This window comes from Squalius cephalus (genome assembly GCF_949319135.1).
Source record: "Squalius cephalus genome assembly, chromosome: 10".
Lineage (NCBI taxonomy): Eukaryota > Metazoa > Chordata > Actinopteri > Cypriniformes > Leuciscidae > Squalius > Squalius cephalus.
Window position 1 is genome coordinate 25,986 of NC_137131.1, and position 19,015 is coordinate 45,000.

The 19,015-nt window shown below is 46.3% G+C and overlaps 3 protein-coding genes across 7 annotated transcripts in view; 1 reads left to right on the plus strand and 2 right to left on the minus strand.

Moving 5' to 3' along the window:
• Positions 1-2,929: 2,929 nt before the first annotated feature.
• On the minus strand, positions 2,930-6,733 carry LOC307165459 (G-protein coupled bile acid receptor 1). 4 transcript variants are annotated; one of them, XM_079883065.1, is made up of 3 exons: positions 6,484-6,733; positions 5,966-6,138; positions 2,930-4,162 (listed from the first exon to the last, which is right to left on the minus strand). In XM_079883065.1, exon 3 carries the CDS (start codon positions 4,114-4,116, stop codon positions 3,079-3,081), a length of 1,038 nt encoding a protein of 345 aa, XP_079739191.1. In that variant the 5' UTR covers positions 4,117-4,162; positions 5,966-6,138; positions 6,484-6,733; the 3' UTR covers positions 2,930-3,078. The 4 variants fall into 4 exon arrangements, with proteins under 4 accessions (XP_079739191.1, XP_079739192.1, XP_079739193.1 ...); XM_079883066.1 differs by having other exon boundaries at positions 5,966-6,216; XM_079883067.1 differs by lacking the exon at positions 6,484-6,733 and adding an exon at positions 6,221-6,237.
• A 433-nt stretch (positions 6,734-7,166) lies between these two features.
• aamp (angio-associated, migratory cell protein) overlaps positions 7,167-19,015 on the minus strand; it is a 14,269-nt gene continuing 2,420 nt past the window's right edge. Inside the window, exons 3-12 of one of the 2 annotated variants that reach the window (XM_079883104.1) lie at positions 17,143-17,262; positions 16,598-16,737; positions 16,373-16,517; positions 16,204-16,287; positions 13,388-13,503; positions 12,682-12,776; positions 11,348-11,438; positions 11,110-11,264; positions 9,380-9,474; positions 9,137-9,165 (exon numbers count right to left, since the gene is read on the minus strand). In XM_079883104.1, the coding sequence (XP_079739230.1) occupies positions 9,399-9,474; positions 11,110-11,264; positions 11,348-11,438; positions 12,682-12,776; positions 13,388-13,503; positions 16,204-16,287; positions 16,373-16,517; positions 16,598-16,737; positions 17,143-17,262 (1,022 nt within the window). In that variant the 3' untranslated portion in view covers positions 9,137-9,165; positions 9,380-9,398. Of the gene's footprint in view, positions 9,475-11,109; positions 11,265-11,347; positions 11,439-12,681; positions 12,777-13,387; positions 13,504-16,203; positions 16,288-16,372; positions 16,518-16,597; positions 16,738-17,142; positions 17,263-19,015 lie in introns of both variants that reach the window. The other variant, XM_079883103.1, reaches the window with a different exon arrangement.
• On the plus strand, positions 8,142-9,354 carry LOC307165468 (uncharacterized protein; the record flags this gene model as incomplete). The annotated part of the gene is made up of 5 exons (XM_079883105.1): positions 8,142-8,611; positions 8,747-8,996; positions 9,050-9,102; positions 9,144-9,189; positions 9,256-9,354. The coding sequence occupies 5 exons, from the start codon at positions 8,142-8,144 to the stop codon at positions 9,352-9,354; spliced, it is 918 nt and encodes a 305-aa protein (XP_079739231.1).

Here is a 19,015-nt window from a genome sequence, read left to right on the forward strand (position 1 = left end):
AACACATTATATCCCTTCAGGTTTATTGCAATCTCAAAATTCCGGCCAGTTGATATTTAGCACCAACACTTTGCATTGTTGGAGAAGCAGACTCACACTGTCAGTTTAAATCTAGAATTAAAAAACATCTCTTCAACCTAGCATTCACATAGAACATTACCAATTTCTATTATTGAAATCAGTTAAATTAATGTTGTGCTGCATAAACTAGGTCAGCCGGAACTGGGAACACTTCCCATAACACCTGATGTACTCGTTACATCATAAGAAGAATGGCGTCTACGCTAATATTAGTCTCTGTTTATCCCGAGATTTACTGGAGTCAGACGGATCCGGGCCGTATCCAGATCAGATGGTGGACCTGCGCCTAGACACAACCACAACGCATGATGTAGTCAGCCGGATCTGGGCCGTATCCAGATCAGATGGAGGACCTGCGCCTAGACACGACCACAACACATGATGTAGTCAGCCGGATCCGGGCCGTATCCAGATCAGATGGAGGACCTGCGCCTAGACACGACCACAACGCATGATGTAGTCAGCCGGATCTGGGCCGTATCCAGATCAGATGGTGGACCTGCGCCTAGACACGACCACAACGCATGATGTAGTCAGCCGGATCCGGGCCGTATCCAGATCAGATGGAGGACCTGCGCCTAGACACGACCACAACACATGTAGTCAGCCGGATCCGGGCTGTATCCAGATCAGATGGAGGACCTGCGCCTAGACACGACCACAACACATGTAGTCAGCCGGATCTGGGCCGTATCCAGATCAGATGGAGGACCTGCGCCTAGACACGACCACAACGCATGATGTAGTCAGCCGGATCCAGGCCGTATACAGATCAGATGGAGGACCTGCGCCTAGACACGACCACAACGCATGATGTAGTCAGCCGGATCCAGGCCGTATACAGATCAGATGGTGGACCTGCGCCTAGACACGACTACAACGCATGATGTAGTCAGCCGGATCTGGGCCGTATCCAGATCAGATGGAGGACCTGCGCCTAGACACGACCACAACACATGTAGTCAGCCGGATCCGGGCCGTATCCAGATCAGATGGTGGACCTGCGCCTAGACACGGCCACAACGCATGATGTAGTCAGCCGGATCCGGGCCGTATCGAGATCAGATGGAGGACCTGCGCCTAGACACGACCACAACACATGATGTAGTCAGCCGGATCCGGGCCGTATCCAGATCAGATGGAGGACCTGCGCCTAGACACGACCACAACACATGATGTAGTCAGCCGGATCCGGGCCGTATCCAGATCAGATGGTGGACTTGCGCCTAGACACGACCACAACACATGTAGTAGTCAGCCGGATCCGGGCCGTATCCAGATCAGATGGTGGACTTGCGCCTAGACACGACCACAACGCCCCTGAAGTGTCTGCAGAGATATTGTCAACTACACTCTCCCCTGTGAAGGCCTCATCGACACGACAGCCATCGGCACTGATCCTCAACAAACTCATCTCCATACCTTCATGACTCCGATCTTCAACCAGAGGAACTGGATAAATATCCTGAATATTCCGATCCAATCTGACTTCTGACCTGTAATGTTGCCTGAATCATAATCATACACTGTTCGTTCATTGGCCAGAGGAGAACTGAACGACTGAGTCTGGTTTCTCCAAAGGGTTTTTTCTCCATTCTGTCACTTTGACTTTTGATTCCTTGCCACTGGCCTAATATTCAACAGTATTATTGATCTTCCTGCATTGACACCATTATATGAAAACTGAACTGAGCTGGACGATGACATCACTGTTTTAACCAAAGCGCTATATGTATACATGAACTAAATTAATATCTTTTTTTAAAAACAGAAATGAACCATCACTGAACTTACTTAAGCTTTACACTACTGGATTTATTACAAATGTTTAAAAAAGTGTTCTTTATTCAGAGTCCTCACAGTAACAGTGACTAATATAGCCATAAAACAACTTGTAACAGCCACTTGTAAGTACTTGAGGTATGGTTGACAGGATGAGATGTTCCTCTCAAACATGTTTTGAATTTACGTAATTCATCACTGCTCAAGCTGAAGCTTTATCAGATCTGAATTAATTAGCCATCTGCATTTTTCCAGTATTTGCATTGACTACAATCTTGCTCATGTAATTATTTTATTACTCAAGTACTTTTTCTTGTTCTAGTACTTTTACTGTTTTTGGCAACTGCGCCTCTGGTTGTTGATTTGTGCTGTATAATGCCAGCAATCTCAAACCTTATCGGCCTGATTTTCTAACTACAGGTCTAGGTTTGTCATCTCAAACTTTCTATGGAAATCACAACAAAACAGTTAATGAGAGGATGACAGGAAATTACTATAATCCAATGAAGCTCACTTGTTGCCTCAAGAACACCTTGAAGTAACTTGTTCCAAAGCTGGAAAAATGGAACAATGTTCTAGAATTGGATGAGACAGTTGTTTTTGGTAAATGTTTTGGGAGAAAGAAAAAGATTACATACCAACACCAGAACATCGTCCCTCTACAAAGCATGAAGGAGGCGGCTGCTCTGCTGGTCATGACACGAGAACCAATTAGTTCTGCGTGGCATTAGGAAAATCTAACATAGAATGATAGGGCATCTGTCTATGAGAGAAAACCTGTTCCAAAACACTGTAACTCAAATACTTAACCCTAACCCTAACAATTCCAAAAATAGAAGTAAATCCATATTGTATTCAAATTACCTCCCAACCTATTGCACAGGTCTGAACTGCTGAGAGCCTCAATAAAGTAGGTTCAATCCATTTAAAAGCATTATTGTGGGTTTTGTTTAAAGTGCATGTATTATGATTTTTCGAACACTCCCTTTCATGCAGTGTGTGATAAAGCTGTTTGTGAATGTAGAAGTTCTACAAAGTTATAAAGTTGAAATTGCATGATAAATAAAGTTATTGTCTCCCAAATTTAATCATTTGTTCCAAAACAGCTGATTTTGTCCTCTGTTTCCAAACCATTTTTATTTTGAGAATGAAACCATAATCACAGTTTATCTTTTGAACATTGTAAATCTAAACTTCAGTTGAAAGTCAATCACATCAGCTGCGACAGATTCGAAGGCTAGGGTCCATTTGCACACTTGTATTTCCGCAGCGGTGCCACAGTTTGCGGAACAGTTTCTTGACCGGATCTGTGTACTCCCTGTTGGCAAGTCCCAGAAGAAGGGGCACGACAGCAATGCCCCCGACCCCAACACAGGACAGCACAATGTGGCCCATGCGATCGCTCTTTCCTCCCCGACGAAGCAAAAACTCCATGCCTATATGAGTGTAAACAATGTAGGGCACCCAGCAGGCCAAGAAGGCGAGGGAAACAGCTGCCACACAACAAGCGTATCGCATCTCCAGTCTCCGTCTGTAGCCCTTATTTGCCACGGCCCGTTGCAGACGCTGGATGTCCCTCAGCTGCTCACGGGTGATCCACAGCACACGGCACGTCATCGCAGCAATAGAGAGGATAGCGGGTGCCAGTAGGCCATACACCTCCAAATAGATGAAAGCATTAGGAAAGACACTACGGTACGTACAGCAACGCTCTCCAGACAATGCCACACAGTTAGAATGTGCCGTGCTATTGGTTTCTGGACAACAACCGTTCCGGTCATGAACAGCCTTGTTGTTCCAGCCGAAGGCAGGCAACAGAGCGAACAGTAGCGGCAGCATCCACGCGGCTAGCAGAGCGAGAGCGAATCGCCGATGCAGCCAGAGTTGTCCACGCCGGAGGGGGCTCACGATACTCCGATAACGCTCGTAGTGCACCAGTACTAGGTTAGAGAGGAAGGCCAGGAACAGAAAGTTAGGGAAAATGTGCACCAGCAGACAGGAGGAGAAGCTGAGCGGGCGGTTCAGGCCCATCCAGGGAATGAAGGGAAGAGCAACACCTGTGCACAGGTCGGCCACCAGCAGGCTAACGAAGAAGTAGTTCTGCGAGTTGTGAAGCTGACGGCTGCAGGTGATGGCCAGGATTATGAGCAGGTTGATCAGGATTATAGCGCAGGACACGGGCAGCGTGAGGGCATAGATCAGCTGGGCCTCCACATCAGGGCTATCAGAGGTGTTTCGCATCAGCGTAGCCATTACCACAACTTTCCATGCCAAACATCCATAGTAAGACGAGTTAAATCTGTGTGAAGAGGAGAGTAATACATCACTGATTTAACATTGATTAACAAATCAATACATATTGTTGAACAATAAGACATTATTCCGGATTTACGGATGTAAATTAGCCCTGTGGCTATAATCTGGCATGTTTACGTCTGTTTTTGTTGTTTCAATGCAGATGTTCATTAATGTGCATTGTCCCTATCAAATAAATAAATAAATAAATTATTCCATATTACTACTAAAATTCTGTCAACATTAGAAAAAATGATGTTTTTTTTCTCCTTCCTCTGAAAGGTTTCAGTGCTGATTTTACAAATTTTTCTCACTGAGAAATTATTGCCACATTAGCCTTGTTTCCACTGTCGGGCACAAAAGCGAGCAGCTAGTGCGTGCCATCGCCAGCCGCGTTTCCACTGTCACTTCCGGGGCCTCACCGGGGACTCATCAGTCCAACGGCCAAGGTTTTTTGGCCCAAGGAAGACCTTCTTCCAAAGCAAGCCAAAAGGGGCTTGAGGAGGGATTATGAACAGAGGCAGAGTTTGTTAGGGTTAACCCTAACCCTAGCCTAACCCATGTTTTCATATCAGGCTAACTGCTAACCTCAACATTAAAGACATTTCAAACTATTTTCAACTCAAAACTCACTTTCATAAGAACTTAGACAAAGCATATATAATCATAATTGTGTATTTACTTGGTTTCATGTTGAATCTGTCTCTTCCCTGTGTCTTTGTTGATACCAGACTTCTGCCTCCGGTTAACTCATAACTCTGTTGCTCTGGCTAAAGGGGATAATAGTAAAGTGATAGCTCAAACCTTCTCAGATCGCATAATTTAGTGAAAAATTAATGTAGCGTAAAATATATATCTTAATAGTATTTTTCTAAATGTGTAAGCCTTTGGGGTTGTTTTGTGCATTGCTGTGATCACAAATAAATGGAAGCAGGCCTGAATTAATACATATGTGTGTTCTCTTTTTGTGTGAAATAATGATCATTGCAGTTTGATTGAGCATGTTTGATATGCACTCCTGATGTAGGTAGTTTTCAGTGCGCTAGCGTCCCTGTGCTGGTGAAACGGTGGGATTGTGTGACGTTGTTCTGTGGAGGAGTGTGTTAGGGTATCGACAGTGGAAACGCAGCTTGATTTAGGCCTTGCGGCTCGAGGTCCAAGGCTATCGGCCCTGCCGGCACGCTGTTAGCCCTGGCTCGCAGTAGCCCTCTAATACCTGTCATAAACAAAGGAGCACTTCATTCACGTTCTCATGGGACACTAGCACAGCTTGTGACAGCTCCTTTTACACTGCTTAATACCTCCAGTATAGGAAGCAGCATAGCAGATCTTCTGATCGTGATAATTCCTCTTTAGCTTATTTGCACACGTTCAAAAAAATTTGAGCTGCTAATACAAAAGGGCTACAAGTTCAATACTAGATAAGCATGATCTACCGAGTTAAAAGCTATATTCTTTGACGTCATCATATTCTTAAGCAAAGAGTGAATTCAGTTCCTTTTGGAATGTACTTGCAATTATTTTGCATTTTCAGCATCTTAAGTACAACTTAAAAATACACATTCAACTCTGATATAAAACACACCTTTTAGTCTGTAAAATGTATTTTAAATATTTGAATGCCTACATAAACATTACAAATAAAAACAGATGCTAAAATACCTTTTGCTTGAAAATGGTCCGTGCCCAAGGTTTTTATCAGTCGTGAACGAGGAACTCCAGACCATAAATTCAACATTTCTTTATGAATGCGAGTTTCCTGAAAAGTTATTTATAGACCAAACGAAAAGTCATACAGAAAATGTACCTTTTGTCACTTGGCTTGAAGTGAAGAGCAGAATTTGTAGGTCCTCATCACCATATTGTCAAGTCAGGTCTTTAACACAATGTAAGTAGAGTTTGCAGGCGGGGTTAGTAAACTGCACTGTCCATTACAGGTCTGCTTCTACATAGAGCTCTGCACAGCAAGATCCTCAACAGCTGGAGAAACAACATTGCTTGTCAAGCGGGGAAAGTGAACAGGGGCAAGTCCAGCGGGAACGTGACACCCGTACAAACCTACAATAACATCCGTTTCATCAGCATGCTGGTGTATGACAGATAGAGACAGAAGAAGATACAGACAGTTTGAGATGAATACAGTGGAGTTTCTAACATAGTTTGGCTGACTAGCACTCATGCTCACAACTGATACTTTGAGACACAGTAAGCAATCTAACAGCCGTTCTGACAAAATGTGTTTCATGAACATTAGCTGTGCACGTGCAGCGTGAACAACCAACACTATGAGAGACGTCTAGCGTCCTGTAGCATATGCACACTTACTTCACAAGTACTTTCATTAAAACCACCCTTTCCATGACTACCTAGTTGTTAGTGCACAAAGAGAAGCATGAAATACGAGAGCTGCACTTCCAGGAACCAGGGCCTGTCCCATTACACACACACGCGCGTGATCTCGGACCCTTGAGCGAGTGTGTGCACATGACAGGAGCACGCAGGACTGGCCCAGGTCTGATAAACGCCTTAATGCACACTTAACACACTCTCGCTAACACCGCCTCTGAGCGCTATTTGAGGATGAGCATATCCCATCATGCATTATGTTCAGGAACTCGCATGTCACAGTGATGAGAATTTCTTTTTTCAGGACGTTCAATTAATGCAATAGTACATATAGGGTGACAATGTGCATTATGTAAAATGTTCGCAACTTATCACCACAATTAAATTGTGTGGCCTGTTTCAGATATTTAGAAGTTTATTTTAAAGGACAATTTATTTAAAATAATAATGATAATAAAATTTTAAAAAAGAGTGTAAAACAACTTAGCATTTACACAACACAATAAGTATGTCCCATCAGACAATCAAACGTTCTACACACACTCTGACCTTCAGGCACACTTGAACACGAGCCAAACTTACGAGTGGGTGAGAGCAAAGAGCGCAAGTCTGAGTTCCTGGACATGGAGGGGATTCAGTGGCAAACACGACCTCACAACTGGTTTAACATCACTTGTGTTTATTCACTCATCACATTTCTTGGCATGTTAAATCACAGCAAGTTACTCGTGACAAGGGGAAAAAAGAGGTTGACCACTTTAATTAAATACAGCAGAATGTATGGCTAACCCAATCGGCAATGAACTTTTACCAAGACCGTCCACAGGCAGATCCTAATCTGTGTCACTGCTAATAGCTCACAGCGCGGTGGGAGAAGAATGGGAAAAACTGATCCTTAACAAGCAAACAGACATGAAACAGCAGCTTTAATCTGAGCCAATGAGTAAATGTGCATTTTCACCATGATGAGTATGTCAAAAGTGAATTTCATACAACACTGCATGTTTAAACAAATGTGGACATCTCTTTCTAATTAATGGGTTTGGTAATTTCAGCCATTCCGCGAGGACTAATATTAATGCTACAACATACGGGGAGATGTCTTTGTGCTGCAGCAGTTTGTGGAGGTTTGTGACCCCATGCAGAAAGAGATATGCTTTACTGAGTGAGCAACAACATTCAAAATGTTCAACAAGACACAAGAGCAAAAGAATTTAGACACAGATGTCGGGTGATGATGGAGTCGATGCTTCAGTTCATCCCGAAGGTGTTCAGTGGCGTTCAGGTCGAGTTATTCCCACTTCAGTCGATAAAACTCTCTTTACGGCCCTTGCTGTGTCCACGGGTTCAGTCATGCTGGAGAACAAGATGATCCTCCACTGACGCTGTAGCACACATTTCTCTAGAACGTCACTGTCTGGTATAGCATTAATATTTGTCCTCACAGAAATGACTAGAATAGTTTTTGGCTATATAGTGTACGTCCCAATTATAAAGATTAAACAAACAGTCCGTCAGGAGTACACAGTCATGACATTAAAGACAGAATAGTAGAGCTCTGTTAAAAGTCTATAAAGTTTCTGTTTAAAGGCGATGGTGTGTCAGAGAGGAAGATCTGCAGTTCCAGCACTCGGAGGATGGAGGTCCATCGCTCTACCGGTCCGGGTAGGGTTAGGGGTCAGGTCAGGGGTCAGGGTTCGGGTTCCCTCGCTCTACCGGTCCGGGTTAGGGGTCAGGTCAGGGGTCAGGGTTCGGGTTCCCTCGCTCTACCGGTCCGGGTAGGGTTAGGGGACAGGTCAGGGGTCAGGGTTCGGGTTCCCTCGCTCTACCGGTCCGGGTTAGGGGTCAGGTCAGGGGTCAGGGTTCGGGTTCCCTCGCTCTACCGGTCCAGGTTAGGGGTCAGGTCAGGGGTCAGGGTTCGGGTTCCCTCGCTCTACCGGTCCGGGTTAGGGGTCAGGTCAGGGGTCAGGGTTCGGGTTCCCTCGCTCTACCGGTCCAGGTTAGGGGTCAGGTCAGGGGTCAGGGTTCAGGTTCCCTCGCTCTACCGGTCCAGGTCAGGGGTCAGGGTTCAGGTTCCCTCGCTCTACCGGTCCAGGTTAGGGGTCAGGTCAGGGGTCAGGGTTCGGGTTCCCTCGCTCACCGGTCCAGGTTAGGGGTCAGGGTTCGGGTTCCCTCGCTCACCGGTCCAGGTTAGGGGTTAGGTCAGGGGTCAGGGTTTGGGTTCCCTCGCTCACCGGTCCAGGTTAGGGGTCAGGTCAGGGTTCGGGTTCCCTCGCTCACAGGTCCAGGTTAGGGGTCAGGTCAGGGGTCAGGGTTCGGGTTCCCTCGCTCTACCGGTCCAGGTTAGGGGTCAGGTCAGGGGTCAGGGTTCGGGTTCCCTCGCTCTACCGGTCCAGGTTAGGGGTCAGGTCAGGGGTCAGGGTTCAGGTTCCCTCGCTCTACCGGTCCAGGTCAGGGGTCAGGGTTCAGGTTCCCTCGCTCTACCGGTCCAGGTTAGGGGTCAGGTCAGGGGTCAGGGTTCGGGTTACCTCGCTCACCGGTCCAGGTTAGGGGTCAGGGTTCGGGTTCCCTCGCTCACCGGTCCAGGTTAGGGGTTAGGTCAGGGGTCAGGGTTTGGGTTCCCTCGCTCACCGGTCCAGGTTAGGGGTCAGGTCAGGGTTCGGGTTCCCTCGCTCACCGGTCCAGGTTAGGGGTCAGGTCAGGGGTCAGGGTTCGGGTTCCCTCGCTCTACCGGTCCAGGTTAGGGGTCAGGTCAGGGGTCAGGGTTCGGGTTCCCTCGCTCACAGGTCCAGGTTAGGGGTCAGGTCAGGGGTCAGGGTTCGGGTTCCCTCGCTCACCGGTCCAGGTTAGGGGTCAGGTCAGGGGTCAGGGGTCAGGGTTCGGGTTCCCTCGCTCTACCGGTCTGGTCTCTGCAGGACGAAGACTTTGGCTTTATGATCTCCTCCGGCAGTGACTGCGACTGACGCCTCTCTGTGGACACGACAACAGACCCAACATCACTTTAATTTGAATTTTATGGACAAACTTGTCAAAATTTGAACGAATAATATTTAAAATATCTTGGATAAAAGCGTCTGCTAAATGAATGAATGTAAATGTAAATCTTCATCGCAGGTCTTCTGGGTTTGAAATGACATGAGAAAATGATTATTTTTGGGTGAACTAAGCCTTTAACAGTCAGAGTAAAGTATCAGATGTAAGTGATTTGATGTAGATGGCCGGGTTAGGGTGAAGACCGGACAGAGGAACATTACAATGTCTTTATGGACATGAACACACGGCAGCTAATCCGGTTGTCAGTTCACCTTTTAGTGTTTAACCCGGTTCTGGTCACACACAGTTCAGTTATTAATGGGAATGACTAGAGGGAAGGACAGAAGTACGAGCCTAGACTCACTCCCGTTGCCAGGTCTTGCTAGAAAACAGAGACCGTAAACAGAACAAGCCCATAATGAAGCTAAATCTTTATATTGAAAGCAGGCATAAACAAAACTGCACATTGTCAATAGAGGTTTAGCTAAAACTGCAAACACAAGTCTTTGGTTGCGGTCAGTGTTAGCTAACATATTGCTTTGGTCAAAAAGAGCAGATACCAAACGTACAAGACGCCAAAACGTTGCTATGGTTCCCACTGCGAGAATCAATTTCGGGTGCGAGTTGTTCTCCGTACACATGGAATGATAATTTAGGGAATCCAGTTGTGACTCCTAAAAACTTTAACAGGAGCGAAACAGGAGCATTCACCAACTATGTGAAATAAATAAAACACCCATTTCAGAATCGCCACTTGTCAGTCAAACACGGTTTTAGCTTTTTAAATCTTATGTACATTATTGCGTTACTGATAAATAAACTAATTATAAAACATTTACTTTATATGCAAAGCAGCACATTGTCACATGAGCTCTTTCTCTTATAGGCATCACTGTCACAACACACAGCACTACCATCAGTTCCTGATCGGCCTCAGTTAACACACACACACCTGTTCAGTTCAACACACACCTGTTCAGATTAACACACACACCTGTTCAGTTTAACACACACCTGTGCAGATTAACACACACCTGTGCAGATTAACACACACCTGTTCAGTTTAACACACACCTGTTCAGATTAACACACACCTGTTCAGTTCAACACACACCTGTTCAGATTAACACACACACCTGTTCAGTTTAACACACACACCTGTTCAGTTTAACACACACCTGTGCAGATTAACACACACCTGTGCAGATTAACACACACCTGTGCAGATTAACACACACCTGTGCAGATTAACACACACCTGTGCAGATTAACACACACCTGTGCAGATTAACACACACCTGTTCAGATTAACACACACCTGTTCAGTTTAACACACACCTGTGCAGATTAACACACACCTGTTCAGTTTAACACACACCTGTTCAGATTAACACACACCTGTTCAGTTTAACACACACCTGTTCAGATTAACACACACACACACCTGTTCAGATTAACACACACACACCTGTTCAGATTAACACACACACACCTGTTCAGTTTAACACACACCTGTTCAGTTTAACACACACCTGTTCAGTTTAACACACACCTGTTCAGTTTAACACACACCTGTTCAGCACGAAGTCGAGGATCTCAGCAGTGTGTCCACGATACTCCGACATCAGCATTCCTGATCGAGCGTCCCACAGAGTCACGACACCAGCCAGATTACAGGTGGAGACCACAGCAGACGCCTCTTCCCACTGCAGGTGGACTAGCCCAACCTGACACACACACACACACACACACACGTCATATAAGGCAAGACCTTTTTTTAGCCACATTTAAATGTATTCTCAGCTTTTACCTCATGTTTACACCGATGTCTGAGGCTCTGTGAATTCATATCATAAATGGCCAGTGTGCCGTCCAGATACGCAACAGCAACTAGAGGCAGCCTGGACACAGTCAAGTCAAGTCAAGTTTATTTATATAGTGCTTTTCACAATACAGATTGTATCAAAGCAGCTTCACAGTATTAGATTAAAATAATACATCAATGTTTGTTTCTAGTGGAAAACGTCCACGTTTGGTAATGCTGATCAATAGTATTGTTGATTGATTAATTAAATTAAATATCCCCATATACACAGTACAACACTCCTAATAAGTCAAGTCACATCTATATATTATGAATGAAACCAATCCACAACCTGACCTCTGACCTGTAATGCTGCCTGGACCATAATCACACACTGTTGGCTCGTTGGCCAGAGGAGAACTGAGAACTGAGTTTCTCACGAGGGTTTTCCTCCATTCTGACACTGACGGAGTGTGTGTTCGTCACTGTCGCCTCTGGATTCATTATTTGGAGAAACTTAATATTCAACAGTATTATTGATCTGACTGCACTGACACTGCTGTATGATGACATCACTGTTTTCTCTAGAACTGCTTCATAGATTATCATATTTGATGAACAGTTAAACTGAATTAACACTGACCTGACCTCAGCTGATCTGTTTGCATCACTGCTCATTATTTTCCTGTTTATCACTAAAGCTGCTTGTATTGTATAAACAACATGTAAGCGCAACAGAAATAAAGGAGGACTACATGGACCCTAATATTAGGATTATTAGAACAGTTGGAATTAAAATAATGTTTAATGTAACCACGCCAATCAGAATAAATCAGCCAAATCAGATTTAAATTTCTTTCAGATGTTAAGGGGTGGGTTAGGGTTAGGGTTAGGGTTAGGGTTAGGGTTAGGGTTATACCTTTTCTAACCCATTCGATAGGACATGTAAACACCTGACTGGACTGAAAACTGAAACTGGAAAGTTTTGCGCATGTGCATTGATGTAGAACTGGCGTAATGATGTATGAAGCACAGAACGAGTTCTCCTTCCACTCGTCATCTGTGAAGAGCAGGACAGTGTCGTCCCAGCAGCCCTTGCTTCAGACTCATCCACAGATGCTTGTTTTGGGCATTTCTACTGCTTTATGAATATAAGCAGTGCTCGTGGTGTTTGGTGGACTGATGTTACTCAGTTAAAAAGCGGATCTTGTGCTCGGAGACTGGCTGGGAGAGATCATTGAGGATCATGGATGAAGTCTGACTGGCGGATCATTCTGTGTTTGCACTACATCAGAACACCACTACACACTTATGCCTGAGTAGTTATATGCTTTACTTACACATTACAAAATCCCACAGATTCGACAGAGTTGGAATCCTGCTCCTGCATCGAGTCTTTCGCTTCAGTGTTTTCACTGGAAAATGAACATAACACCTAAAGAAGAAAATAAAGGAATCACACTGAAGAACATGTGACGCTCTCTGATGTGAAAAAGCACTCGCTTCCCCCAGGAAATAATTCTTCTTATTTAGAAAATATATCTTGATTTAAGAATTTTAAGATATTGTACTTCAAAAAAAATAAAAGCATTTTTGCATCGAGTATGAATGCTTTAAAAAGGAGGAAACCGAAGAAAACCAGGTTAGGTTCACAGAGTAAGTTACCATGGTAAATCTCACAATCATTTCTCGATTCACGATGCATCGATTTATTGTCCCAGCCCTAATGTAGGATTCAACATTGTCTTGATTTGTGCATTAATTGTGATGTAATTATAAAGTATAAATAATATCATCAATTTAAAAATTATGCAGCATGACAAAAATGAGACTGAACTTGACTAAACAAAAACAGGACAAGGTTAACTACGTGTGATAAAAACTAAAGAGTACATTTGACACGACTAAGACTAAATAAAAAAATAGCTGACAAAATGAACACTAGTGCTTTGCCTTTGAGGCTTCCTGCTTCTTCATTAAACGCACAAATAAAGACATAAGAACATCACTGTAGTGCTGAGCACTGGTTAGGGTTCCTCTGGTCACCTTTCCGGTGGACGTGCTGATGAGTTTGGCCTGACCGTCGACGGAGCCCGTCAGAACCAGCGTTCCCTCTTTATTGCAGGCCAGAGCCGTCAGCGCCCCCTGGTGCCCGTCGGGCCCTGAGGAAACACACACACACACACACGGGTTCAGGGCTAACAACACACTTACATCCGCCCTATTGATTGAGTCATCTCACATTCTGTGCTTTATAGGGAAAGCAGAAGTGTTGGAACAACTTCACAGCGTTAAGAGCGAATAACTCATGATTTCTCATACAGAAAGTTCTGGGACTGGGACAAAAAACCGATGCCTCACGATTCTCTCTCCAATCCATCCTGACCCTTATTTTCTAACAGCAGATGGCGCTGTAGGCTAGCTTAACCACACACTCTAATGCTCATGAAGAAGGTGTGTGTGTGTGTGTGTGTGTGTGTGTGTGTGTGTGTGTGTGTGTGTGTGTGTGTGTGTGTGATACCAGTCCACTCAGAGTGCTCTAATGATGCGATATTAATGATAACCCTCCACTGCAAACACACTTGTAATTCATTTCAACCTTTTCGAACTTTATAAAATTTTATAGCGGATTGAAGAAGTGTGTGTGAGGAACTGGAAGCCAGCAGAGTTTGGCTGTAACACACACTTCATCTGCTGTTAGAAACTACACTCAGAGTCGATGCGAGAGACAATCAGGATGCATTTGGAAAATCTCAGAATCTGTCCGGAATCGTCTGAAGAATCACATCGATGTATTGCCCAGTCCTGGAGAGCACACACACTCACCATCAGCCCTCATCACACACACACACTCACCATCAGCGAATGAGGCGGCACGCTCTCCGCGCGTCAATTTCGCTTCAGACTTTTGCTTTTGACGCGCGAATGGATTCAAAATGTTCAAGAGTCCAACTAGACGCGAATCCGTCATTGAACGCTCCGAGCGAGCTGTGCTGTGGTAAACATAGAACTTTTCCTTGACATGAAACGGTAAATAATCAAACCAGTGGAAGCTTGCAGTGCATGAAACTGCTGTATCTAACCTACCTTATTCATGCAGTATCTATTCAGTCAGTACGTTAACGCCTTCCTGTGACCTGTCCCCACTCGCAAAGCAGACAGCCGCGCCTCTGCTACCGCGGGCGTTTCTCCACATTCGAATATTAATTTTCACATTCGAAATTCTGTTTTTTAAAACTATTCGAATATATATTCGAATTTAGAATATTCGTTGACAGCCCTATCACACACACACACTCACCATCAGCCCTACAGCGACACACACACACTCATCATCAGCCCTCATCACACACACACTCACCAACAGCCCTCATCACACACACACTCACCAACAGCCCTCATCACACACACACTCATCATCAGCCCTCATCACACACACACTCACCATCAGCCCTACAGTGACACACACACTCATCATCAGCCCTCATCACACACACACTCACCATCAGCCCTCATCACACACACACTCATCATCACACACTCACCATCAGCCCTCATCACACACACACTCACCAACAGCCCTCATCACACACACACTCATCATCAGCCCTCATCACACACACACTCACCATCAGCCCTACAGTGACACACACACTCATCATCAGCCCTCATCACACACACACTCACCATCAGCCCTCATCACACACACACTCATCATCACACACTCACCATCAGCCCTCATCACACACACACTCATCATCACACACTCACCATCAGCCCTCATCACACACACACTCATCATCACACACTCACCATCAGCTCTACAGCGGCACACACACTCACCAACAGCCCTCATCACACACACACACTCACCAACAGCCCTCATCACACACACACACTCACCAACAGCCCTCATCACACACACACTCATCATCAGCCCTCATCACACACACACACTCATCATCATGCAGCGGCACACACACACTCATCATCATGCAGCGGCACACACACTCACCATCAGCCCTCATCACACACACACACTCATCATCATGCAGCGGCACACACACACTCATCATCAGCCCTCATCACACACACACTCACCATCAGCCCTACAGTGACACACACACTCATCATCAGCCCTCATCACACACACACTCACCAACAGCCCTCATCACACACACACTCACCATCAGCCCTCATCACACACACACTCATCATCATGCAGCGGCACACACACTCATCATCAGCCCTCATCACACACACACTCACCAACAGCCCTCATCACACACACTCATCATCAGCCCTCATCACACACACACTCATCATCATGCAGCGGCACACACACTCATCATCAGCCCTCATCACACACACACTCACCAACAGCCCTCATCACACACACACTCATCATCATGCAGCGGCACACACACTCATCATCAGCCCTCATCACACACACACTCACCAACAGCCCTCATCACACACACACTCATCATCATGCAGCGGCACACACACTCATCATCAGCCCTCATCACACACACACTCACCAACAGCCCTCATCACACACACACTCACCAACAGCCCTCATCACACACACTCACCAACAGCCCTCATCTCACACACACACTCATCATCAGCCCTCATCACACACACACTCACCATCAGCCCTACAGCGACACACACACTCATCATCAGCCCTCATCACACACACACACACTCACCATCAGCCCTCATCACACACACACTCACCATCAGCCCTCATCACACACACACTCACCAACAGCCCTCATCACACACACACTCTAACCAGCTCATCACAATCTTAAACTTCAGTTGCCGTCCGGAGCGATATCAGGAGAAGGAATTACCTTTGATGACACAGATGGCATCGCCTTGTTTTAAGTCCCACAGACGTAAACTTCCATCCTCGTATCCCACAATCACTCTCTTCCCTGTAAACACACAGACGCTCAGTTCACCTGCATCATCTTCATCATCTTCATCATCATCATCATCATCATCATCATCTGCTCTCACCGTCAGGGAGGATCTTCCCGCTGGTTGATTGACAGCTCGGGCCCGGGAAGGTCTTGCACTCTCCGCTCGGGATCTTCCACATCCACACGTTCCCGTCGGCTGAGCCGGCGAGCAGCACGGGAGCGCAGGAGTGCCACTCCAGCCACTGATGATGAGGAGAAACACACACACATCACACACACTCCCACACATGCGCAACGCACACATGACCTGCTGTACACACACCTCCAGGTCTCCCACTTCAAAACTCCAGATCTCCTGCTTGTTCTCCACGTTCCAGACTTTGATGAGGCCGCTCATGTCTCCGGACGCAACCAGCCGAGAGTCCCAGCTGAACGACACACACGTCACCGAGTCCTTGTGCCCTGCAGGAACACACAATCAGGTGTGTGTGAGGACACGTGTGTGTGTGTGTGTGTGTGTGTGTTGAAGTGTCCTCTGTGTGTGCGTGTGTGTGTATGTGTTGAAGTGTCCTGTGTGTGTGAGTGTGTGTGTGTTGAAGTGTCCTGTGTGTGCGTGTGTGTGTGTATGTATGTATGTGTGTGTGTGTGTGTGTGTATGTGTGTGTGTGTGTGTGTTGAAGTGTCCTGTGTGTGTGTGTGTGTGTGTGTGTGTGTGTGTGTGTGTGTGTTGAAGTGTCCTGTGAGTGTGTGTGTGTGTGTGTGTGTGTGTGTGTGTGTGTGTGTGTGAGAGAGAGAGAGTGTGTGAGAGAGTGAGTGTGTGAGAGAGAGTGTGGGTGTGTGTGTTGAAGTGTCTTGAGTTCTGCTGACCGGTGCATTCGAACAGCATCTCTCCGTCACACACACTCCACACGAAGGCCCGGTCGTCTTCTCCACCGGTGACCGCGAGTGTGTTGCTCACCGGGTCCAAACTCACGCAGAACACAGAACCTGCAACACAAACACACACACTCAGCAGGAGCTGATGAAGGTACGGTCTCACACACACACACACACACACACACACACACAGGTAGGGCTGGTCCGAATACCATTTTTTGAGCTTCGGTAGTAATGAACATCGAATATTCGAAGCTTGGGAGAGAGGGGGCTGAACATGTTCTTCTCTCTAATAAAGGCAGGAATCTCTGTGTGTGTGTCTGTCCGTTTGCATTTTGATTATTTCGAGAACCGTTCATCCAATCGACTTCACACGGGAGTGCAGTGTCGCATTTGGTGTAATATAGATGGACACGCGAGACGCGACACATTCAGAACAGCGCGAGCGGGAAGCGGCGCACCTCACACGGGCAGGGCTTATATGAGAACGAGAACGGACACGCACACACACACACACACACACACACACACACAGGTCTGCTAACTTAAGCAATACTTTTAAGGTAGTCTAATATTTTTCTGACTATCAAATTACTGACACAGTAAAGGGTAGATTTAAATAAAGAAAAACGAAATTTAAATAAAGAAAAACGAAATTTAAATAAAGAAAAACGAGATTAATTTAGATTGAGAATATCGGGTAAAAAGGCTAATACATTTTGTTTCTATTATTCTATTTTCCACAATGTAAAAGCAACGCAGCCTAACCCGAAACACAAGCTCAGGCACTTCAGTCCACACACACACACACTCCGCTGTTCTGCACTTCTGTCCACACACACACACACACACACTCCGCTGTTCTGCGCTTCTGTCCACACACACACACACTCCGCTGTTCTGCACTTCTGTCCACACACACACTCCGCTGTTCTGCACTTCTGTCCACACACACACACACACACACACTCCGCTGTTCTGCACTTCTGTCCACACACACACACACACACACTCCGCTGTTCTGCGCTTCTGTCCACACACACACACACACTCCGCTGTTCTGCGCTTCTGTCCACACACACACTCCGCTGTTCTGCACTTCTGTCCACACACACACACACTCCGCTGTTCTGCACTTCTGTCCACACACACACTCCGCTGTTCTGCACTTCTGTCCACACACACACACACACACACACTCCGCTGTTCTGCACTTCTGTCCACACACACACACACACACACTCCGCTGTTCTGCGCTTCTGTCCACACACACTCCGCTGTTCTGCGCTTCTGTCCACACACACACACACTCCGCTGTTCTGCACTTCTGTCCACACACACACTCCGCTGTTCTGCACTTCTGTCCACACACACACACACACACACACTCCGCTGTTCTGCACTTCTGTCCACACACACACACACACTCCGCTGTTCTGCACTTCTGTCCACACACACACACACACACACTCCGCTGTTCTGCGCTTCTGTCCACACACACACACACACTCCGCTGTTCTGCACTTCTGTCCACACACACACACACACACACTCCGCTGTTCTGCGCTTCTGTCCACACACACACACACTCCGCTGTTCTGCGCTTCTGTCCACACACACACACACACTCCGCTGTTCTGCGCTTCTGTCCACACACACACACACACTCCGCTGTTCTGCGCTTCTGTCCACACACACACACACTCCGCTGTTCTGCACTTCTGTCCACACACACACACACACACACTCCGCTGTTCTGCGCTTCTGTCCACACACACACACACTCCGCTGTTCTGCGCTTCTGTCCACACACACACACACACTCCGCTGTTCTGCGCTTCTGTCCACACACACACACACACTC

Coding starts and splice junctions, on each gene's coding strand:
- LOC307165459 (XM_079883065.1), bottom strand. CDS start 4,116: ATGGCTACGCTGATGCGAAACACCTCTGATAGCCCTGATGTGGAGGCC.